Source organism: Sciurus vulgaris (genome assembly GCF_902686455.1).
Source record: "Sciurus vulgaris genome assembly, chromosome: 4".
Taxonomy (NCBI): Eukaryota; Metazoa; Chordata; class Mammalia; order Rodentia; family Sciuridae; genus Sciurus; species Sciurus vulgaris.
Genome location: NC_136464.1, coordinates 35,821,379 through 35,846,517, shown reverse-complemented (window position 1 = coordinate 35,846,517; position 25,139 = coordinate 35,821,379). Strand labels below are relative to the sequence as shown.

The 25,139-nt window shown below is 34.1% G+C and overlaps 1 protein-coding gene across 1 annotated transcript in view; it reads right to left on the bottom strand.

Moving 5' to 3' along the window:
- The window catches only part of NOC3L (NOC3 like DNA replication regulator), a 31,282-nt gene extending 6,886 nt beyond the window's left edge, over positions 1 to 24,396 (bottom strand). The window contains 26 exon segments of the mRNA XM_079138537.1: positions 537 to 634; positions 1,262 to 1,390; positions 2,518 to 2,699; positions 3,250 to 3,321; positions 3,405 to 3,468; positions 3,679 to 3,725; positions 3,728 to 3,750; positions 6,330 to 6,430; positions 6,768 to 6,799; positions 6,802 to 6,847; positions 9,062 to 9,070; positions 9,072 to 9,178; positions 9,181 to 9,193; positions 13,009 to 13,057; positions 13,059 to 13,123; positions 13,125 to 13,139; positions 13,550 to 13,725; positions 14,965 to 14,988; positions 14,991 to 15,057; positions 15,254 to 15,415; positions 17,395 to 17,525; positions 18,698 to 18,754; positions 19,349 to 19,506; positions 21,145 to 21,277; positions 23,045 to 23,252; positions 24,260 to 24,396. Of these exon segments, the coding sequence (XP_078994663.1) occupies positions 537 to 634; positions 1,262 to 1,390; positions 2,518 to 2,699; positions 3,250 to 3,321; positions 3,405 to 3,468; positions 3,679 to 3,725; positions 3,728 to 3,750; positions 6,330 to 6,430; positions 6,768 to 6,799; positions 6,802 to 6,847; positions 9,062 to 9,070; positions 9,072 to 9,178; positions 9,181 to 9,193; positions 13,009 to 13,057; positions 13,059 to 13,123; positions 13,125 to 13,139; positions 13,550 to 13,725; positions 14,965 to 14,988; positions 14,991 to 15,057; positions 15,254 to 15,415; positions 17,395 to 17,525; positions 18,698 to 18,754; positions 19,349 to 19,506; positions 21,145 to 21,277; positions 23,045 to 23,252; positions 24,260 to 24,268 (2,177 nt within the window). The 5' untranslated portion in view covers positions 24,269 to 24,396.
- Between the last annotated feature and the right edge of the window lie 743 nt (positions 24,397 to 25,139).

Genomic DNA, 25,139 nt, shown 5'->3' with positions numbered 1-25,139 from the left:
CACTCCCAGTCCCTTTTTTACTTTATTTTTTTAATTTTTGAGACAAGGTCTCACTAAGTTATCCAGGCTGGCCTTGAACTTAAAATAATTCCCTGCCTTAGCCTCCTGAGTCAGCATGTTTTCTCTGTAGAACAATTCAGGAATATGAAGTGAGACAAAAACCTGACCCCCCAAACTTGCACTTAACATTTTGTAATCTAGTATTTATTGTATAGACTTTTTTTTTTTTTTTTTTTTTTTTTTTTTTGCGGTGCTGGGGATCGAACCCAACTGAGCTATCTCCCAGCCCACTAGTATTGACTTCTTAAAAGTAAATAGCTAACAGCTGAATTTTGGTAGTTTCTTTTCTAATTTTCTCCTGAAGTACTGGGATCAAATCCAGGGCCTTGAATGTGCTAGCAGGCAAGTGCTCTACCACTAATCTTCATTTCAAGCCTCTGTATTTTAGTAGTCTTAAAATAAAGCAATGTTCTGGATTCAATCTCTCACAACGCAAAGAAAACATAAAAGGAAAATAAAGTAATGCTAAATATTACCTTCGGCTCAACTCTGGTTTGAGTGCTGCAGAGCCTTCAGAAGGTGCTCCAGCAATCAGATGAGCTGCAAATCTCTGCACGATGGGATGGTAATGTCTCTGAAGAGGAAAACAGGACATTTTGCACAGGTCAGTACTTTAGAAAACACTAGCTGCAACAAAGATTTTCTTTAATAAAACAAAAAAATCTTTAAAAAAAAAAAAAAAACAAAAACCCACATATGTGTATGTAATTTATTAGAACCACATGCCTACAGAAAGAATATTATTTTTGCTCACAGAAACAAAACACAAATCTGTTTGGTGACCAAAATACCAGTGACATAGTTTAGTCTTGCTTTTACAGTATAAAAAAATATTAAAAAGTAATTCCTATTTCTGAATGCTTACCTGATACTCCTATATTCACAAGGCTCACTCTAATGCTATCTGTATAGCAGGACCAAGGACATTGTAGGACATAGGTAAAACCATGAAATGTGGCCTACTAAAGTATCTCTGGTTAAGATCCAATACAAAAACTGTCATTATTTTCTTTTGCCTTAGAGAATGTACCTCAACAATTTAAAGAACAGCAAGAGCAAAGTAGCAATATTAAAATAGGAATTCTAAAAGAGATATTCCCCAGAACAAAATATAGTAAGTCCTCTGATAATAGTAACTATTTGAGGAAACTGAAAAATTATAGCTCACAAAAGAAGAAAAAATAAACAGGACCACTCTTACCCGGAGTGCATGCAATTCCCACAGAGCAGTGTTCTGAGCATTGCAGTACTCAGGCTCATCCAACTCAGGGAGGAAAACCCCACTTCCCTGAGATTCGTTGTCAAGCAGTAGATCTGTTTTTGGGAAAGTCTACAGAAAGATCACATTAAAAAGGAGAATTAATAAATTAATATTGTTACTTTAAAGAATCTCATTTGTCTATACTCGAGTTTCATTTGAATTTGTGGCTAAGAGTATAAGCATAAGGTCTTTAATAAGAAATCATTTAAGTTTTTATAGTAAGAGAAAAAAATTACAAAAGAATGTCTTGTTTTAAAAAGAAATTGTCCTGCAAAAGAAAACAAATATTCTTTCTACTCTCCAACCACTTTTAAGACTTACAAAAATACAACCAATACACATATATTCAATACAGCATCACTGTTAACAGTAGTAATAATGGTAACTTATGTTCATCAATAGAACTACAAAGAAGCATAAAAGACTACCTAAATTTGAATGCCACTTCTAACATTTAACAGTAGTGTCATTTTAAAAAAGGTACTCTCTGGACTTGTTTTACTACCTGTAAAATGGAAACGATAAGAGCAGCTACCTCAGAGTCATAAAAGTCAAGTGAATCAATATTTGTAAAGCATTTATAAAAGTAGCAGGCACATAGTAAGAACTATATAAGTCTTTGTTAAACAAAAAACTAAAGAAACCTTAATTATTAAAGAGATAAAGTGGGAATATTTATACTGTATCCATTACCATTTTTCTAAAAAAAGTGTATCCATAATCCCCTTAATCTCCTTTCCATTAAAAAAAAAAATCATTGGTTTTTGTGTGCAGTGCAAGTACTTACACATGAATTTTAAAAAGTCTACAGGACGGATACACCTAGTGATAAAAATGATACCTCTGAGAAGCGTCAGCAGATACAAAATCATTTCCGTATGTAATTTTATGTACTTCTTTTATCACCTGATCTTGTTACAAGTGTGAATTATCTTTCTTATCTGACTTTTTTAATAAAACAGGATCTCACTGTGTTGCCCAGGTTGGCCTCAAACTCCTGGGCTCAAGCAATGCTCCTGTTTCCATGCTTCAATGTCCCAAGGAGCTAGAACTAGAGACATGGGCCACCACACCCAGGTAGTGAATAACTTTTGTGGTTAAAATAATATAAGAGAGGAAAAAAGACAAATCAAACAAACAAAATGTCACTGCGGTATTATAAGAACTCAGCTCTCCTCATTTGTATCAGTACTTACATGCATTAATATTCTGATAGTTGCTAAAATGCCAATGCTTGAATTTGGAAGAACCTGAAGAGCAAGGGTACAAAGACGCTTGATGAAGGCAAGAGCTCGCTGCTGAGAAACTTGCTTTCTGCGCTTGGTTAGCATGACATCAAGGCACTGAAGTACAATCTCAACACTTTCATTGGTAGCACCTAAAACAACAGATACATTCTTCAGGGCTCTTCTCATTACTTTTTCATTATGCAACTTCACTGAACTCCAGAAAAAACAAATAAAATCAAGATGAATTGCTATAACCGTTCCAAATCAGTTCCCTAACCACCGCAGAAGTACTATACTGTTAAGAGACACAGAAGTCTGTACTGACCACATTTCCGATCAATACCAACAAGTTTGGGAGGATCTGAAGTTCGATATCAGCCTCAGCAACTTAGTGAGGCCCTGAGCAACTTAGCAAGACCCTGTCTCAAAAAAAAAATAAAAATAAAAAAGGGCTAGGGGTAAACCCAGTTAAGTGCCCCTGGGTTCAATCCTCTGTACCAAAAAAAAAAAAAAAAACAAAAAAAACCACAAACCACCAAAAGTTATTCTCTCTTCAAGTCTTTCGTAAGGTTAAATTCAGATGTGTGCACTGGCAGGCCAATATTTTAGGTACCCATTCCAATTTCTCATTGACTCTAATTCTAGTATATACTTAGAAAATAAATATGTATTAAGGAAATGTTAATTAAACATACATACCTGCATGTAATTTGAATAGTGTTTTGTAGAGATGTGTATAGAATTTCATTGGATCAATATTTAGAACATCACCTTTGAAATGACAACAAATACACATTAGGTAAGTACAGCCTCCAAAGATAAAGCAAACAAACTTGATTAAGAAAATAAATTACCTTGCCCAGAAAGAATATGAAAAGCAGTCTGAACACAGTGAAGACTTTCTTGGTAGCTTAGGTCCTTCAAAAGGAAAAGAAAAAGTATTAATAATGATAATTACCATTTATATCTTTTAAAAAGTAATTCATTGGTGCTGGGGTCGTGGCTCAGTGGAAGAACACTTGGCTAGCATGTGTGAGCCTCAGCACCACATATAAATGAAATAAAGGTCCACTGACAATAAAAAATTTTTTTAAAAATTTTTAAAGTAATTCATTAATAGTTACTTACACCAGACTCAATGAGAGTATGAAGAACTACTAATAAATCATCAAAAATTCCACATTTATAAGGTGAGCAAACCTAAAAATCAAACAAAACTTTGTTAAAGAATGATCAAAAGCAGAAATTAGTAGGTAAAGATTAAACTTGACTTTAAAATTGTATTTTAATACTTGTTATTTTAAAATGTTAGCTCTGATAGATTTTATAGTGATCATTGATACTGTTCATTAATTGATTAGCTTTTTCAATGATTCACACACTAATGGACACTTTGCTCGGCAGGAATATATAAAGCACTAATTAGATCAAAAATATTTTAAAACATTCTGTCCTTAGAAGTTGCTAAGAGCAAAAAACATACTCCCTGGAGAAAGTTTACTAGGTTTCTAGCAGTATGATTTCTAGCAGTATGAAAAGTCACACAGGAGCCAACAGAATCAGTTTCCTGAAAACAGGTAGCAGGAAGAGAGAAAGGAAGATTCTAAGATTTATAAGACCCAGGTCTAGGGGCATAGATCAATGACAGAGTTCATGCTTAGAATGCACAAGGCCCTAGGTCCAATCTCCAGCACCCAAAAAAAAATCATATAGACCCTATGACAGCTTTAAAGATAAAATGGGAAGAATATTGGACCTGGTGTTTAGTTCAGGCTCTTGCTACTAATTACCTATATGACCCTAGACTGTAACTTGACTGTCTTATGCCTCTATTTCCAGAAATAACTGAGAATACCAATAGGATTAAAGAGAATCATATGAGCTACTAAATGTGAGCCTACTCTGTATACTATAAATTATTAGGCACTAAAGTTGGCTAAAGTCAGGATACTTTTCAATATTAATAAAGAATTTTTTTTTGGGGGGGTGGGTACCAGGGATTGAATTCAGGGGCACTCAACCACTGAGCCACATACCCAACCTTATTTTGTACTTTATTTAGAGATACGGTCTCATCGAGTTGCTTAGCACCTTGTTTTTTGCTGAGGCTGGCTTTGAACTCAAGATCCTCCTGCCTCAGACTCCCAAGCCACTGGGATTACAGGAGTGTACCACCGCGCCTTTCTAATAAAGAATTTTGATGCTACATAAATCTTGGAACAAGAAGAGATCACAGAAATGAAACTTTAGAAGTGATATTCCATGTCTATTAGTACCATTTTTCTGGGAAGCCATTTAGCATTATTTATCAGTATTTTAGATGAGCATACCCTTTGTCCTGGTAATAGATGCACCCAAGTGCATGAAGATACATACACAAGCAGTAACACAGGGGAAAGGCTAAATCAATATTCATATCAATAAAATGGATATGAATGGAGTATTAAGAACTTAAAAAATCAAATCATCTATATGTACTAACATGGAAAGATACAAAGAAAAGTCAAGTTACAGGACACTATATGTAGCATGATTCCATTTGTGTTAAAGAAGGCAGGCAAACATACCTACATAGATGTACAAGAAAGGGAACTTATTTTAAAGTCTATATTCTGTATTATTTGTACTTCTTAAAAAAACAGGTATTATTTTTTTAAAAACTCAAATAAGGATATTGGCCATTAAAAAAATAAATACCACATTTTGACATAATGTAGTAATAATCCCTTCTCTGATTAGCCTTTCTTTGAAAATTCTCAAGGATGAGGACATTAACTTATAAGGAAATACAACCTAATTCCAAACAGCTTCAGACCTTAGAAAGTAATTTCTTATGATGAACAAAACTTGCCTTTTCTATATCTTCCAGCCATAAGTCCTATTTCTATTTCTAAATCTGTGTTACCCAAAAATGGTAGGCACTAGCTACATAAGACTAGTAGAAACGTGAAATATGGCTGATCTAAATTGAGATGTATGAGAAGTTTGTAACACACACTAGTTTTCAAGGACATATTTTAAAAAGGGCAACCTGCTATCAGATACTACCCCCTTGCCTGACAAGAATTCAGCTTGTTCTCATTTAAATAAATCCTACACTTCTATGGAAAAAAAATATGCCAACAATCTAATACTTAATACAAATTATATGTTAAAATAATGTTAGGGTAAATCTAATTCAATAAAATACATTTCACTTGGATTTTTTACCTTTTAACAGAGGTAAACTGCATATGTAGTTCACCTTTTATTTTAATGGTTAACAATATTCTACAGGACACCACCTCCTATCTAATAATGGAAAGCTATCATGACAACCATTATTCTCGTTCACATTCTCCAAGAAGGTAATTAGTGTTAACAGAATGTATAAAAAGATATATTTTAGCAGAAACATATTACAGAGGATTAGAGAAATGATGTGCAAGCTGGGATAAAATGAGACTTATGAGCCTTATGCATGAGCCACCCATTATCAGTCGCTAGATAATTGACTATACAGTGCAAAGAGAACCAAGGACAGAGAGCTGTATCTTAAAGACACCTGTAATGTACAAAGCAGAAGGAAGGAGTTAAGAAGATTTTAAAAATAAAACATTTGAGATAACAAAACCAAAAAAGCCTACTGTTATGAACAGTTTAAGGAAAAGATGGTGACAAAAAGGGAATGAGAACTGAGAACACTGGGACATCATGAGAAAATCCTATTTAAAATTCATAGCTATTGGTCTCATCTATTTATAAGGAATCTAAAAGATTTCAACCTACACAGCCCTTACTTGGCAAGACCTTCAAGTACTGCTGGCAGAAGAGGTGACCTCTGGGCCTTCTTCAATATTCTGAAGTAGGTTACAAACACCATATTCAGAGTCTCTGTGTGCTGGCAGAGGAAAAAAGACAAAATCATTTTGGGATAAACCTGGTATGTTTCCTTGAGTTAGCATAACTGTGACTTTCAAAGCTAAATCTTCCTTTCCCCTTATCACCTCTCCCCATAATTCAATCTTTGGAACTTTAACAAAATAGAATGAAAATACACATCTTGTGACTTCATACAACTGGTATTGATTACGTGACAGTTTCTTGAACATTGTAAAAATCACCTAAGCTTCATGACATAAATCAAAATTATATACCTACAGACCGAAACAATAATTTCCAGGTTAAAATCATTAACAAAACATTCTGAAAGCATAAGAGAATATGAAACTACCTACTAGCTTAAGTTTTTTCTCAGTACTCTCTGAGCTTCTGCTTCCCGAAGCTCTCGCTCTAGTTTCTCTTCTGCTTTCTTCCACTGAAAATAGAAAGGGAAAAAAAGTAAGAACATATACCACTGAGTGAAAAAAAAGTAGGCAGGATTTAACATTATAAAACACATAGAAGACCCACATATTGGAGGGAGGACTCAAGAAATTAGAAGGAGAATCAGTAGAGTAGAGGAAGAAAACTAGGTGAGAGGGAGGGAAAACAGAAAAAAGGTGTGGTTTCTGGGAAATGAAATTGACCAAATTATGTTATGTGCATGTGCAAATATGTCACAATGTATCCTATTATGTATAATTATAAAGTACCAGTTTAAAAAACATAAACACAAATTCTGAACAGGAAAAAATAAATGAATGAATATTTTTTAAAGACCACATATTATTTATGAATGTAAATATAAGCAAAAGTAGAAAAACATGGAACAAATATACAAGCAAACCAAATTTATAATGTGGCTCCCTCCTGGGAGGAAGGCAGAAGAACAAGACTAGAAAGAAAACCTATCTACCTACCTACCTACCTACCTACCTACCTATCTACTTACCTACTTACTTACTTACTTACTTATTTATTTTTGCAATAGGGTCTTGCTGTGTTTCCAGGTTGGCACTGAACTCTAGATACTCCTGTCTCAGTCTCCCATGGTGTTGGGATTACAGGTGTATGCCACAACACCCAGCTTCCAATGGTTTCTTTCATTTCAAGAATAAAACTGAGTAGATCTATTAATTTTTGTTCATTCTGAACAGTGGATATAATGGGATACAACATAATTTTCTATGATTTTAATTAAAATTCTCAAAAAATAATAAAGCACACACACTGAATGCAAAAATTACTCCTAGAGTTAAATATTTATCTTTAACATGGAAGTCCATCATCAATAATTCTTACCAATCATATTTCACATATAATACATAAAACCAGATATTATTTTAAAAAAATTCAATAAAATATCTTATTTTTCCTACTTCCTAAGGTTGGAAGAGCAGCAAACAATGTTGCTTAGCTGCCTGAAGGCACAGGGAAACGGACGGAGGAAATTTTACTCCCTCATTAAGAAAATGTTAAAGAGCTCCCATGTTTGTTGAGTCTTTGTCTCTCTGACCCCCACAGATATCAATTGAAGTATTTAAACAATACCATCTTAATATATTTATCTTCCTTTGTTATAATTAAGTCTATTTGATACTTCTGTCATGTTTCAAAATGTATGAAGATCTATTCAGTCATGGAGAACCTTCGAAATTACTTTTGTTCTTTTTTATAAGCAATTTCATACCCCTAAGAAACTGTTTAGAAATGTTGTGTTAAGTGATAACACAATGAATTTAGTGATGGTAACCACTACTGTTTATAAATCATATCCAGTATTATGATCTCTTAAGTTCTTTACATACATCATCTCATTTAAACTGTAATGATCCTCTAAGGTAGATATTATTAGTTGTCTTCTTTAAAAAAAGAAAAAAAAAATTCCAATGTCTCAGTAAATAACAATGAAATGAATTTCAACTCATGTTTAACAAGGGCAGAATTCTAACCACTAAGAAAAATGATTCAATTAACAGAACTCACTTGGCTCCTACTTCACATGAATGCATCCTTTTAAGAGAAAAAAAAAAAAAAATCTGTGTAACACAATGATTCTAAATCAATCTAAAAAGCAAAAGAATAAAAGCTCACATGGCAAAATACCTTTCCCCCTACTGTTCTCTTTGTCAACAGTTGTCAGTTCAACTGGATGGGAGAAAACATTTCTCATAATAATTGGGAAAAATAAAATTCTCTGAATACTAGGAGTTTACCAGAGACAGGAGGATTGCAAGTTGAGGACCAGGCTAGCAACTCAGCAAAACCCTCAGCAATTTAGGAAGACCCTGTCTCAAAATTTTTAAAAACTTAATAAAGGACTGGGGATGTGGCTCAGCAGTAAAGTGCCCCTGGGTTCAATCACCAGTACTAAAACAAATCAAAAATAAATAGTAGGTTTTGAAAAATGTTTTGGTTTGTTTCTTTTTTGAGCAGAGTCGTGCTATGTTGTCCGAGGCTGGCCTCCAACTCATAGGCTACAGCATCCTCCTGCCTCAATCTCCCAGTAACTGTGACATGCTACCATACCCCACTCCTAGATTTTGAAATTTTTATATTTATAATTTAACTATAATTTATTGTACCTGTAACTGTAATAGAAGATCAAATAAAATATTACTTAAATAAAATAAAAATGGAAATAACCAACCTTTCTCTGGCATTCTTGATAGAGTTGTTCTCTTTTCCTTGAAAGTCATGAACTTTTTTGGTTTATTAATATCTTCTGTATCTTTTTTTACTTCTACTTCCTTGATTCTTAGGCACAAAATGTTCTTAACATCTAATATTGGAAAAAATACAAATATATAGCTAATATCTATACCCTCAAAAATTTATATAGAAAAAAATAAGCATTTAACAATGTTATTTCCTCCCCTCATGCAAAACCACTTTCAAGCATCCTTTATCACATTTTACCAGAGTTCCACTATCATCTTGCTAATCATATTCACTTATTTGTGGACACGATATTTGACTGAATACATAAAACTTACATTGGTAGAGAAGATACAAAGAGTAAGCAGGACAGAAAAAGGTTTGGACATAGAGGGAGGAAATATAATTAAGATATATTTCTAACCTGGATTTTAATTTACTCATCTTATTTCAATTTTGCAGTTAATAATGCTAATTTTCATGTGCTTCTCAGAATAAATAAAAAAAATCATGAAAACTACTGTTATTAATTCGAAGAACAACTTATTTCCCTTTAAACCAATCGTTTCCCAATTTTAGCTAGCACCAGAAACACCCAGAAGACATGTTAGGGATAGCTAGCCCTATCCCCAGAATTTCTGATTCAGTAGGTATGGGCATCAAGTCCAGTTGTGTTCTAATTTCCAACTCACGTGGTCCACAGACCAAAATGAGAACTATTACCTTAAGTCATTCAAAAAATCCAGAAACCAATTTGAAAATTGATGTTTTATGTGCTCAGCAACCATTCTTACATTTAAACACAAAGAACAAAAAGACTTAAAATATTAAACTTTCTCTGGAAGAAATTACCCTACTGACTTCCTTCAGTCACAGCAGCATTCCTGGAACAAATATTTGAAAACTAAAGGTTTGTAATCATTTGATGTTCCAATATGAACATTTAAAAGAAAGCTGAGTATTTCAGATAGCAGGGCTAAAAGCTCAAGAATGAAATCAAGCAATAACTAAAGGCAAAAAGTGGAAACCTGGGCCATTCTAGGTATTAGAAAGAACAATTTCCAATATTTTGCAGGTATTTTAGGTGCTAATATCATTCACCAATGAAAAGTAACTTCAAATTAAAGGTTGTGGCTTTAGGGGGCTAGAAATTTAGCTCTGTGATAAAATGCTTAACTAGCATGCTAAAGGCCCTAGGTTCCATGACCAGCACCAGCACCACCACTACAACAACAACAGAAAAGGATGTAGATTTTTTCTAGTATCACTAAAATGAAAGAGTTCTCTATGGCTGAGTTTCATGTACAAACCTTATTAACTGATCACTTTAAAATTGAGTAAAAATTCTTAAGATTTTCTTTACTTAAACCTAATAGTTATCATTTTGGTGGGTTCAACAGAAATCTAGTTTTAAGGAAGCAGGGAATTTGACAGTAAAGGACAACTATGAAATAGGGAACTAAAACACCTAAGTAGAAATATCTACTTAACCATCGAAACTTTATTAAAAGAAATTTAATAAAAATATGTAAGACCCAAATGAAAAAACTATAAAACTTCACTTAAGAACATAAAAGTCTGCCAGGCATAGTGGAGCACACCTGTTATCTCAGTTATCTGGGATGCTGACACAGAAGGATTACAAGTTCAAGGCCAGCCTGGGCAAATTAGTGAGACCATATCTCAAAATAAAAAGGGCCGGCTTTCCTGCTATAGTACAGGGAATTGAACCCAGGGTCCCACACATGCTAGGCAAGCACTCTACCACCTGATATCCCAGCCCTTTTTATTTTATTGAGAAGGGTCTCACTAAGTTGCCCAGGTTGGTCTTGGTCTTGAATTTGTGATCATTCTGCCTCAGTCTCCTAATCAGCAGGGATTATGGGGCTAGGCTATGCCATAGTAACCCAGTTTGATATTCCTGGAGTAGAAAAAAAAAAAAATCTGTAAATATTTAAATCCTCCTAAACCATCCGAACATCAACAAACCAATTTCAATCAGATGCTGGGTTAAGATGTACTGCAGGAGGAGGAAGTGAAAAAATTGATTCTAAACTATCTAGAGTTAATAAAATAATTTTTTTAAATATTTGGGAGGAAAGGATATGATCCATATCTTTCATTAATTATCCCATTCTGAATAATTACCCTACCATATACCCAAATATACTATGATATAAGGCGATACAAAAATTAAAGTAGCCCTTACTTGAAGAGGACGGATTCAGCAACAGAAGAGTTCACAAATAAATTTTTTTTTAAAAAAAGTATGACTTTGTTTTCTATACCTTTATTCATTTATTTTTATGTCATTGCTAAGGACTGACCAAGTGTAGCACATGCTAGGCAAGTGCTCTACCACTGAGCTACAAACCACAGACCCACAATAAAATTTTTTGTGTAGAAATTTAGTATCTAATAAATCATCTACATTTTAAATCAGCAGAAAAGGAAAAATAGTGTTTGAATAAGTGGACAAATAAATGTTAAATAGATATTATTATATATATATTAAATGTATATATTATACTATACTCATCTCTCTCTCTCTCTCTCTCTCTCTCTCTCTCACACACACACACACACACACACATCAAACAGCTAAGTATTTAACACAAAAATAAAAGTTAAAAACCTGGAAGGAGAGACTTTCTTTTTTGGTAATGGAGGGATAGTACTGGGGATTGAATTCAGAGGTACTTTACCAAGCCATATCCCTAGTCCTTTTCATTTTTTCTTTTAAAACAGGGTCTCACTTATTTGCTTAGGGCCTCAGTAAGTTGTTGAGGCTGGTTATGAATTTGTGATCCTCCTGACTCAGCCTCTTCAGTCTCTGGGATTAAAGGTGTACACGGGCTAAATGCACAACAAAACATAGCCTCATATATAAAGCTCAAAAGCAAATTAAAGGCTGCTTAACCAGAAAACTTTGTAATCTATTTAACAATATTTAATATCCTTACTATGTAGCATAGGCTACACAAACAACCAACCACTCAGTTGTGTTTCTTTTGTTATTATTTTATCCTTAGGACCTAGGATAGTGTCTAGCACATGACAGGTATTTACAATGACTATTAAAAGAATCATCACAAGTCATTAAGAAAGATAAATACTAGATGATAAAGCTGCCAAATACACACAAGCAAAAAATAATTCAAATGAGTAATAAATGTACAAATGGAAGCAAAATCTTAGTAATAACGATATACAAATAATATATATGGTGCTGAGAATCGAACACAGCTCCTCACACATGTGAGGCAAGTGCTCTACCACTGAGCTACAACCCTAGCCCTAGCATTCTCTTTCAAGTTTTTTAATTGTGATAACTGATGGGTCCAGTATACATACTTCAGAAATTCCATTCATAGAATACTCACATTATATGAAAAAAATATGGTCAAAATGTTTTCTTCAACATTGACTGTAATGGCAAAAATACAGAAATAACTCAGTTGTCTAATAAGTAGGTGACTCAATATTCATATGATGGAATATTATGGTTACCATTACCAAGAATGAGAAAGCCCTACATATAAGTTCACAATATATAAAAAGAAAACTGCTCCAAAACAAGCTCATAGTATAAACTCATTTTTTATTTTAAAATATAAGCTAGCATATATCTGCATAGAAAACTACCCTAGAGGATATACATAACCAAACTGTTAACAGTGCTTACATTACAGTATTTGAGTACTGTTTTTAACCACTTTATAGGAAGTATATAAATAATAATAATAATATAATAAATTCCTCAGGCCAAGGGTTTAACTCAATGGTAGAGCATTTGGCCTAGTATACATGAGGCTCTGGGTTTAATTCCTGGCACCACAAAAACAAACAAAACAAAAAAACAGATAAATTCTCCTAACCATTAAAAATTAACTATAATTAAAAATGAATAAAATGCAAAGTAAGAAAAGGAAGGCTTACCTCTGGCCTAACTTCATAATTTCTTCTGCCTTTCACAAAGCCGATATCACTTAATTACACCAAGAGAAGCTTGGCCTAATTTATCTTGTTTAAAGAGCTTCTTTACTGCCTCACAAACACATTTCAGATATCTGAAAAATAAAATGTTACACTAAACCAGTGTTTCTCAACCTAAGCACTACTGATATTTTGGGTTAGATAATCTTTTGTTGTGATGGGACTATCCTGTGCACTGTGGGATGTTAAAAAGCCTCCGCTGGGCTTTACCCACCAGTAGTAAAACTTCCCTACCACCATAGTACTAACAATTGAGAACATCTGTAGACACTGCCTAATGTTCCTAGAGGACAAAAACTGCCTCCTGTTGAGAATCACTACACTAAACTTAGTTCCAACAATTTTCTTAAGAGACAGTATTTAATAAATTGATATTGGTTTACCATAAATAATTGCTCCAAAAACAATTTTGTGGGGAAAATAAATTTCAAGGTCTACAATGTTCTGTTAAGAATAACAGCAAAAATCATTTAAAGCAACCCACCGATTTTGACATGTCATTCATGAGAGGAACAATCAATACAATGATGTTATTGTGGAAATTAAAATGAGGCAGGGTCACCAACAGCTCACATAGGCTCTTCACAGCCACTTCAGCCAGCCCTTTGTATGCCTTTAAGGAAACTACATTACTTTTCTTCAGCTTCCTTTGTTTCCAATCTAAATAAAAGATAAATGTAGTTACTTACTCATTGGTCAAAATTTAAACAAACTGGCTTCTTTTACAATGAATGCATATTTGATCACATCTAAAAAACTAAAAAGACTTGATAGTGCTTCGTTCTGCTTAGAAAATGTCTATACCTGCATGGTATCATTCAGATGCCACTAGCTACAAATATGTGGCAACTGAGTCTTTGAAATGTTCAGATATGCTATAAATACGATATATACTTGATTCTGAACTTAGGATAAAAAAGATGACAATGTAAAACATCCCATTAGTTTTTAAAATCAATTATATATCAAAATGATAATTTAGATACATATATAATTTACTACTAAAATTAGTTCATTACCTTTTATTTATATAGAATGGCTACCTTTTTAAAAAATGACATGTAACTCATGTTATATTTCTTTCGGACAGTGCTGGTCAACACACGGTTAAGTTAATTCCAGGAGGGGCACCAAAGCATAAATGCAAGAACCACGCTAGCCACAGCCACTCCACTATGCTCCCACCACCTTCATTCCCTCATCAAACCAACATGATTTGGCAGTCTTGTTCCAGCTGATAGTAACTGGGTGATCTTTAGGCCAAAAACTAAGTAATAAAGGTAACTGATTATGGCAAGTACATTTCTTTTCCCATTCAAAACCCAATTTTCCTTATGCCCTTCCTTTCCTGAAGAGAAAAGAAGGGTTGATAGAAGAGTTTATTATCTCAACAACTGATTTATAAGTTCACTTACAAGACATTCACATCCATTTCAAGGTATCTATCTTCTGATTATTGTTTAAAAAAAAAAAAAAACCAACAGCAGAATAAACGCCAACTCTTCACAAATTCAACACACTATTACACAAATACACACACAGCAACAATAATACTAATTCTAGTAGCCAATAAATATAGCACTTAAGACTGACAGACACAGTTCTAAGCATTTTATATTTATAAATTCCAATACTTCTCACAATAATTCTTTAAGGCCAACTGCTATTATTATTTCCTTTTCATAGATAGAAAAATTGAAATAAGAAAGATTAAGAAACTTAACCATCACATAGATAACCATCACTAACGCCAGGCTGAACCCAGGGAGTCTGACTCTAGACTCTGCTTTTCAACATACACTATACACCTGCCTCTCACTATACAACACAGAATAAAGAGTTCACCTTCATGATCAAGGTTATGTATTTTTACATATTTTTAAGATCTATTTAATATACCTTTAACCATTTGCTCCAGATTTCCAGATAAAATTTGTACTGGCTAACCAGACCCTCTTCAAATTCTCGTAACTTTTGGGTTTCTTTACGGATCTGAAAAGACCAAAAGGATTACTACTTTTTAAATCAGAATACTAAAATTCAAAAATTAGCACATAAAATGAGTGACTTGCATATGCCCAGTGCTGTGGGTGGGAGGATATAAATAAATAAATAAATCCTACTTCTCCCATCTCTAACTCTCCAAATTTTTCAGCTTATTTTATACAGTAATTACATCTAGCTTTACCTTAGTAGACTTTTCTGCTTCTGTTAAGGGCCGAATTTTATATGAAGGAGTAATGTCCTTAAATAGCTCCATCAGAGAAACCACCACTAGCTTCCGAACAGTAACAGCCACATCAGGATCCTGTTCCATGAGCATGGAACGTAATTCTTTCAGTTTTTTAATCTGTTGAAGAAATAACATGAGGTTAGAAAAAATCAGAGCAAAACAATTCTGAACAACAAAAAAACACCCAGCCCTATACCTTGTGCAATAAATGGAATTCACCTGTTGACTGAGTCAATCAAGCCATACTAAACTCCAGACAACTGCTTATCTTACCAGATACATCACTAAAGTTATAAGGTAATAAGATTTTTGTCATAAAAGCAGTTAGAAAAAGGCAGGTTATAAAAAAATAGCTGCAATTTATTAATTATCTATTTTAAAAATTCTGAATTTTCTTAAAACTTGTGTCCTATTTCTGAAAAATTTTGGAAGACTAAAATGTTATATATGCCATCGAATATATATATAATCACATATACAAAATCAAGAATTAAAGTAGGGGCTGGGGCGCAGTGAACCCTTGCCTGGCCACATATGAGGCACTGGGTTTGATTCTCAGGACTATTTTTATATATATATAATATAATATAAATATAATAATATATAAATAGATATATTATAATATAGAATATATTATAATATAATGAATATATAATATACATTATATAATATATATGTTATATTTATATATTATAATATATAAATATATTATACAAATTATATGTTATATAATATATAATATATAAATATGTGTTTTATATATAAATGTATAATAAATACATATAAATATGTATAATATAAATATATATATAAATATACACTATAAATATAATAAAGGTCCATTGACAACCTAAAGAAAATATTTAAAAAATTAAATATTATATAGCTAACCACATATCATTAGAGATTCATACAAATATAATTTATATGATGTAATAAAGAAGCAAAAATTTGGTTTCAATTAACATGCTTGTTTTGATGAACTACTATATCACTTGTACAGGAATGATATCTTAAAAAAGCAAATGCCCTAGTTGGTCAACAATGTTTACTACAGCAGGGAGTAGGAAATATAATACTTATTTGCTATCTTTAAATTGTGTGAAATGAGCATAAGGATGCACAGTTAAAAGAGCAGGATTCTAATCTAGTAGCTGTTAAACCTAGAAAAAAAAATCACCTGAGATTTTTAAGGTTCAACTCTTCAGTTGTAAAATGAGATCAACAAGTCTTTTCTCTATAGTTTTGTAATGATTAAACCTGGTAATATAGGTGAGAAATATTCCGAATGCCCCACCCTGATTCTCCCACACATAGTCTCCTCTCCTTATGAGAAAAAGATAAGTACTACTCCAAAGCATATCCAAATGATTTTTTACCTATAAAGATAAATAATCTATTAGCAGGAAGCTGGGAATTCCAATATAACAATGATAATAATATTTTATATGACATCCTATATATTTATTTATATTCAACAAAGTTTTGAAGTAGATATTACCTTCTTTTTAGAGATCAAGGTGAGTCATGAATAAAATAATTTATCCAGAATCTCACTAATAGTACTTAGCAGGGCCAAGACTGAGCCTCAGGTTTCTTAGGTTCACATGTTATAACTATCAATAATTTACCACTATCCACAGTATCCCGTGAAAATTCATTACAACTGTGGGTCTATTTCACTCATTTAACATATTTTCCACTTACAAATATTCATGAACTAATTTACTCTTTTCTCTGTACCATGTTCTCATTAAAACCCTATAAGTCAGTCAAGCAAATTCCAAGTAGGTTCCTCCTCCCTAACACAATTAATTGTGTATACTTATAACTTTCACAGTTACCACAAGTCCAATATCTTCATTTGAAGATAAGGAAAATAAGAGAGTTTAAGTGACTTTTCTAAGATTACAAAAGCAATTAAGTTCAGAAATAGGATTAAGCATAGATTTTGCCTACTCTCTTTCTAATTCAGCTACTATGTTTAGTTATCTTTTCTTTTTTGTGCCTGTTTATATGCAACGAGAGAATCTTAATATATCACAAATTAGTGCTACATCTAATATGAAAAGCCTAAAGAAATTAATACTACCTACATTGCTTTCTGGATCTGACAGTACAGCAGATGCCAAGGTTGCAATATGTAATTTCTTCTCCTGTAGTTTCTTCTTTCTTGCAATCAAATGTTCTTCTATGGTCATCTCTGGAATAGGATCTTCAATGATCTCTGAAACAGATTTGATTTTCCCTCTTAAGTATGCCTTATTTACTATCCCAAGAAATTTGATAAAATAATTTTCTTATACTAATAATAAAGATGACAGCTAAGAATTTTGTATTTATATGCTATTTATGATCCTCTCAATAATTACGTTAAGATAGGCAGTATTATTAGACCCTCTTTATAGATAAGGAAACTTAGGCAAAGGGACAAAAAGTAACTTCACTAATCTCATAAACCTGACAAATAGGATTCCAACCCTGGCATTCAGACTGTACAACTCATATTCTTAACCACAATGCTAAAACTCCACGATAATTTGTATTAACTAAAAAAAGGAGGCAATCTGATTTAGTATTTTTTAAGTACAGAATATTATACTTTGTTTCCAACTGTATATAGTATTTTGTATTACACATGTCCTCCTTAACAAATTTGTAGAGAACTAGATTTAATAAATTTAAACAAGTATAATCTGTAATAAGCCTATGATGAATGACTGAAAAGAGTTAAAAAGTTAACCTGTAATCTCATTTACACTATTAATAAGATCTAAGAGAAAGTAAAATTTAACCAACTTGCTGTCACAAATTTTAAATGAGTAGTTTCTAATAAAATCTGTACTTTCATTTTAACTTTGATTAGTTAAACTGTTCTAGCTATTAGAAACCCACATTGGGGCTGGAGATATAGTTCAGTTCGTAGAGTGCTTGCCTTGCCAGCACAAGGCCCTGGGTTCAATCCCCAGCACCTTAAAAAAAAAAAAAAAAAGAAACCCACATTTGATGATCTAAAACAGACATATACAAAGTATAATTGTTCTAAGAACGAATCAAAATGACTTCATATCCCAGAATCATTTTTGCAATTTAAACCTAAAATATTAAATATTTGTAGTTTCTTCTGTTACAATTAAAAGGAATACAGAACAGTAAGAATCAACAAAACTTTATGTGTGCCTTGACTTTATAAATACATAATTGTGTAAATTTTTCCATAATAAAAAACAAAATGTCAAATCCTACAAGATGAGATTTTCAAATGTGCTAGAATGTTCAAAATGAGCAATACTCCAAAATGCATGTTCTAGATTTTACTTAAAATTAACCTGCATTTTTATTATGTAAAAAAATGTAATAATCAATTAACAACTTAGTAATTATAAAGATGCATTCTACCTTCCTCAAGTTCCATCTCTTCTTCTTGATCTTCTTCATCTTTGTTACTATCAATATCTATGTGGAAAATACACATATTAAAATTGTGATAATACAGTTAGATAAAAGCAGAGAACTAATTACCATGAAACTCAGGATAGTAATTACCTTTACGGGGAGGGAGCAATTAGTGATTGAGAAGAGCACAAAAAAACGTTTCTGGATTCTGGCAGTGTCTGTTTCTTTCCTAAAAGGTAGTTTTATGGCTATGTGCTTTGTGATAAATCATAAAATTTCACATCCTTGATCTGTCTTTCTCTTATGTTTTATTCCACACACAAAAAAATACATACATTAAAAAAAGGAAAGGGCTAATAATCAAAGACAGTTCATATGTTCACATTTTTTAAACAAAATTTAGTGAAACAAACTCTTCAAAAATAAAAAAAAATTACCCAAACCTTGTAGCTTCAGGTGTATTCACAATACAAGCGATACCTGAGATAATCTGTATTTCTGACCAAAATCACCAAGGCTGCTATGTGACTATCTGAAGCTACCCTTATTTTGTGGAGGAGTAAAAGCCAAAATAAAATTAAATCATAAATGAAAAAAAATGTCATGATATTTGTGAGGAGTTAAAAGTTTAATACACCAGCTGTTTAGACTCACCTGGCTTTTCCCTTGTCTGTGGGATTATACCACTTTTATCTTTGATAGGAAGCAAGTGAATCAGTTCCTTCTCTGGTGCAGTTTGCAGAGTTCTTGGTATTTTTTCATATTTGTCTATGACATGTTCATGCTTTCGTTTTTTGGCGTGAACTGGTTCGCTACAGAATACAAATTCAATTTTGTTTTATTACATTTTAAAAGATACCTAGACTTGTCATTTTCAAAGTACTATTGACTCTGGAAAAATGCAGGGGTTAGGAATACTGGCCTCCCCACAGTAGTTTAAAAAAAAAAAAAAAAAGTCCCAAACAGTTTTTTTTTTTTTTTTTTTGGGGTGCTGGGGATCAAACCCAGGGCCTTGTGCTTACAAGGCAAGCACTCTACCGACTAAGCTATCTCCCCAGCCCCCCAAACAGTTTTTTTAAAAGTGCTAAGAATTGAACCCAGGGTCCTGCAGGCTAGGCAAGCACTCTACTACTGACTTATATCCCCAACCCCCAACTCTCAGTGTAACTTTTGACTGCCAAAAAAAAAAAAAAAAAAAAAAACTACTAATAGCTTGCTGATAAAAGAGTTGATAAACACACATTTTGTTACAAATACACGTAGTGAAAAATACTTGAGAACCGTGAGATGACTTTTTATTGCAACATCCAACAGAGTAGAGAAACAAACTGATCACTGAGATGAATTAGGTATCACAGTGTTTTCAGTATACAATTTTGAGTTCACCATAATAGTAACAGAAAGTGGCTACAAAATTATTATACTAGTACAGTATGTACTGCAGTTAATTTTATGCATTTATGATTTAATGCTTCATTTTTACATGTGTTTAGATTTTTCTCAACTACAAATATAATGCAATGAATGGGTTCCGAGTGTTTGTGGAAATTTTGATAAATTTTAAATTTTCATGATGTAAATGATAAAACAGACTATTATCTACAAATATTTTATGCACTCATGACATCTTTTTAATTTTTTCAATATTTCTAGGCTACATGGTTCCTCTGAAAGTTTTTTCAAATTATCACAAATCTCAAAAAGAAAACACAAGTGTAAATGGACCCAGGCACTTCAGTCACGTTGTCCAATGGTCAAGCATACAAAAAAAAATAAACTGCCTACTCATATATGCAACTACCAATAGAAGTACAGATACTGGCACTTAGACCGATGCCTGGCACATAGCAAGCACTCAAACATCAACTGAAAAAACAGACTGTACAAAGTGTCTACCACAGAGACTCAAACTACAGCTAAATCTAGTTTTCCCTTTAGATGCAAAATAAAGGTGATAGAACATTCCACAAAGCCAAGAGTGACATTATGCTCTATTACTTTTCCAAAATCTTTCAGAGTATCACATGGAATTTGGAATTTAAAGGATCTAAGTATAAGACCAGATCCACTCTCTGCTATTGGAAGGAAGCACCAGTTTCCCCTCTGGAAATGGGAATAACAGCTACCTAATAAGGTAATGAGGATTAGCGAGCTCATGGCCACAAACTCAGGACTATTCTGCCAATGCCTCAAACAAAATAGAATTCTTCCTCCATTCACTATACTTCAAAATTGAGATTCAAAAGAAATAGATGTACATTAAATAAAATCAGCTTTATGTTCATATACACTTCCTTTACATAGGAAATAAAATGAATACTATAGAGTTGTCTCTTTGTAAACATTCTGCTCAGATGTAAACATCTTAAAGTAACCACCTAAGTAACATTCAGAACCAAGTTTATAACACTGAAAGGATGTAAATGACTATAACACAAATGAAGTACTACCTAGAAGAAAGATCTCTTGTTAGAAAAGATGCTCTTTGTCCTAAATCCTTCATTAACTGTAAGTCATCTTCATCCATCATATCTAAGGGAAGTGCTTCCTCTTCTTCCTCCTCTTCTTTCTCAATCCTTTTAACTATGTCGAAAAATAAAAAAACAATTATTAGAGATGTAGAATTCTTAACTTTTGGGTTCACATTAAGAAAAGCTTGTTTTTTTTCTAGACCTTAGCCCAGTGTTTCTAATGGGAGCACCATTGACATCTTTGACATAAGAAGTCTTTGTTTTATTGGGATGCCCTGAGCTAGAAAAAATGCTAGCATCTCTGACTCCTCAATCTCAATGTCAACAGCATTCCCAGGTCACTGTAACAACCAAAAAATAAACGTTTCTTAAGACAGTTGAGAACCAATGTCAGTCCCTTAGCTCTTTTTCATCTCCCATGACTTTTACTTCCATTCCACTTTAAATAACCTCTCCAATTACCATGTCCCAAACCCTGGTGCTCATTCCACTTTGATCACAACCTTTCAGAGTTCCAGCTCTCATTCAGATATTTTCAATGCACTTCTTCATTAGTTAAATGTAGATGTTCAATCCTTCAATCACTTCACTTTCTACCCATGTGTTCTGTCTTCAGTCCCTCACTTAGATGGCATTTCACTTCAACCATGGCACTACTATCTACTTTAAATGAAAAGTGCATTTCTTAAACATAACAGAAACAGGTGCTTTCTCTTCTGTAGAGTGTTTTTCTACCTACCATCACACTTCTAACCCCATCACCTACCTCATATTGTAATCATCAGAGGATCCAATTTCCTATTTTAATGAGAAGTCATAAACTAAAAACTCCTCCAATTTCCCACACCAGATTCAATAACCTTTGCATTCATCATTTCCTTATACTCTCATATCTGTCTGACACTTTGCTTAGATGCTAAACTGTAATAATGTAGGCATCTTTTGCCTTTATTTTTATTAAAACTACTAGAACATCATGCTTTTTAAAATGTAAAACTTAGAGGAGATCTTTAAAAGTACCTAACTCACCTTACTCATTTTTTACAGATAAAGGTATTTAGAGATTAAGTGACCAAGTCCACAAAGCTAATAAGTAACAAAATCAAGATAAAAGCCCAAGTTTCTTGACTTCCAGTCAAATGACCTTGTATATAACATAATAACGTGTTGCAAGGAATCAAACTATGTCAGGAATAAGAGAATGAGATGGACTTGGGGAGAATGGTTTAAGGTATTTTTTGAATATCCTAAAAATACCAGTAAAGTTGCAGAAATAGCCTGACCCAAATTATTATATTCTTTTCCTATTTTGAGTAGTGAAATTCTTGAAAATAATCCTAACAATTACAGTTCAAACTAACTCCAAGTTTACAAATGAAAAAAAGTAAGAAGTTTAGAAAAGGAAGTGTATCTTAGCAACACTATGAAAAAATGCAGAATGGACTGAGGACACAGCTCAGAGAGTGCTTGCCTAGCATGTGCAAGGCCCTGGTTCAAACCCAGCACCACACACACATAAAGAATGTGACAAAGAAAATCAATCTTCTCACATTAGTCAACTTTCAGGGAATGGGAAAGTGGCAGCATTGGCACACTTCCCAACATTTATTTATATGGCTACTCTGAGTTTGTTCTCCCAAGTACTGAGAATCTTTAGATCTGCTTTGGAGACAAAGTAAAAGCAGAGAGTAGCTGTTTCTCACAATGAAGACTGCATTGAAATGTGACTGTGATCATATATACAGAACTACTATCCTTACCTGCTCTTTGGAAGATCTGAGAACAAGAAGAGTGATTACTAGAAAGTAAAGTTAGTTCCATGAAGAATATTTCAGAATAATCAATGAAAACTAAGGTACATAAATGCTTTCACAATTACCTGGTCGTTTTCCCTTTGGATCCTCCAGTGGAAAGGGTTTCTTAGACACAGCATCTTTTACAGCTTGTCTTAATTTCCTCTGTTCCTTTCTGTACTTCTTGAGAGTGCTTTGTTGCTTATGTTGCTTATTTTTTAACTTGTTTTCAAGTTTGACTTTACTAGTTTTTAGCAACTTGCGAAAGCTTGGGACCTGTTTTTTATTTCGTCTCTAGAAAACAATAATAGAAGAAGCACAATATACTGAGAAATTTATTTTATATCAGTTTAAAGAGAATTGATTCTCAATTTCATCAAATCAATTCCATGATCTTAATGTCTCACAGCCATGCATCTTGCATATAAGAGCTGATACCAAACTATGGCAGTAATCCTATAGAATGACACTAGAGTATCGGTTCTTCCACCTAGGGTTCTCCAGTAACCAGAACCGTGACCACAGTTACTCAAAGAATCTGAGATCCAAAAAAGGTTAAGAATCTTTGATCACACGGTAAACGGTTATTTGAGACCTTAGATTTAACACCAATAGTTTAACACATTTAGAACAAAATAAGGCCTGTTATTGTGTTAACAATAACTGATATTTATATACTGTCTTATTTGCAAAGTGATCTAACAAATTACCTACAACAGCCTAAACAGTGATTGCTGTTATCCTCATATCACTGATGAAGATACGAATGCTCAAAGAGGTTATTCAACTTGCGGAAGACCCCAAAACTAAGGAGGGCAAAACTGTCTTTGCATTCCACCACTCTTGCAAGTGACCCATCATTCAGAAATCCAAATCCAAGCGCCTAGATCTCTGAATCAAGGCAAACCCCTTGCCTTTCTATTTCTTTACCGATTAAGGGTGAGATGCACTCGCCGCGAGTCCCGTAACTCAGACCATACACTCCCTGAGGTCTGGACGCTGCTTCTCTCACCTACAGCTAACGGGTTCGACTGACATGGTTCAGAATAATAAGGTGTCGCAATCTGACACCTCAAGGATGCCAGACTCGGTGCTTGTTTCGTCGCGGACTCCTGAAGCCACGCAGGCACACCGTGGAAGACAAGGAACCCGGGAAGCTGACAGTGCACGCAGCCCGGAGGCCGGTCTAGGCCACCGCCCCCTATTCAGGGGCGAAGCCCCACCGAAAAGGTAAACCAGACACCGACTGTCAGTGACAGTGGTCCTTCAACCGCGGGAACTGGGCTCCTGAGAACACTTACCGCCTTCATCCTGAGGCCTGAACGGAGGCCGGACCCCACAAGTTCACCGGGGATAAAGGTAATCCAGTAACTCGGAGGAACTACACACGTGCCGAAGCTGAAACGCTACTCGAACAGGAAGCGGCTTCCGGCCCCGCCCCATCCTACGCCGCCGGAAATGGGGGCGGAACTTCCGTAGGCCGGCTCGGGCGTGCGCCCTCCAGCGGTGACCGAGTTGCCGCCCTTGCTGGCGGCGGCCCGGCGTGCGCGCGCACCTGCACACGAGGGCCGCGAGGGCGCCGGGCCTGAGGCGTTGGGCTTGGTGAGGGTGTGCGCTCTGCAAATGTCTTTGATTTTGTGACTCTGGACCAATTTCTTTTAGAGACTTGAGGACTTGACATTTACAATCACTGATGTGCATTTCGCGCCTCTCTTTCGCGTTGTTTATAATATCCTGTTATAGACGCTGATTTCCGTAGTCTTCTTCCTCCGGAAAGTCTTGAAGGCAGAGAAAAGCTTATTCCCTGCGTACCTTGCCCGCCTTTCCACGGGCACTCGGGACGCATTTGTGGAACAACGGATTTCTCATCATCTCTCTCTCTCTCAAAGGTCTATTATGATTCTTGATGTTTTATTTTGAAATATACTTTGCTTTAATTTTAACCATCATCTGATAAAGACCTAATTGGTGAGACCCACCTGCGCCTCAATATTTTACAACTATTACCTAAACTATTACCTTTGGATAAATTTTATCTGCTGTCATTCTGCCAAAGTAGTTAATTTTGACCGGAAGTTTTATGCATTGCAAGGAAAGTATATTTTTCAAATGCTTGTCTCCCACTTTTTCCCCCCTGGATAAAGTTGAGAATTCTACTCCAGGTTATTGGGGGGGGGGGGG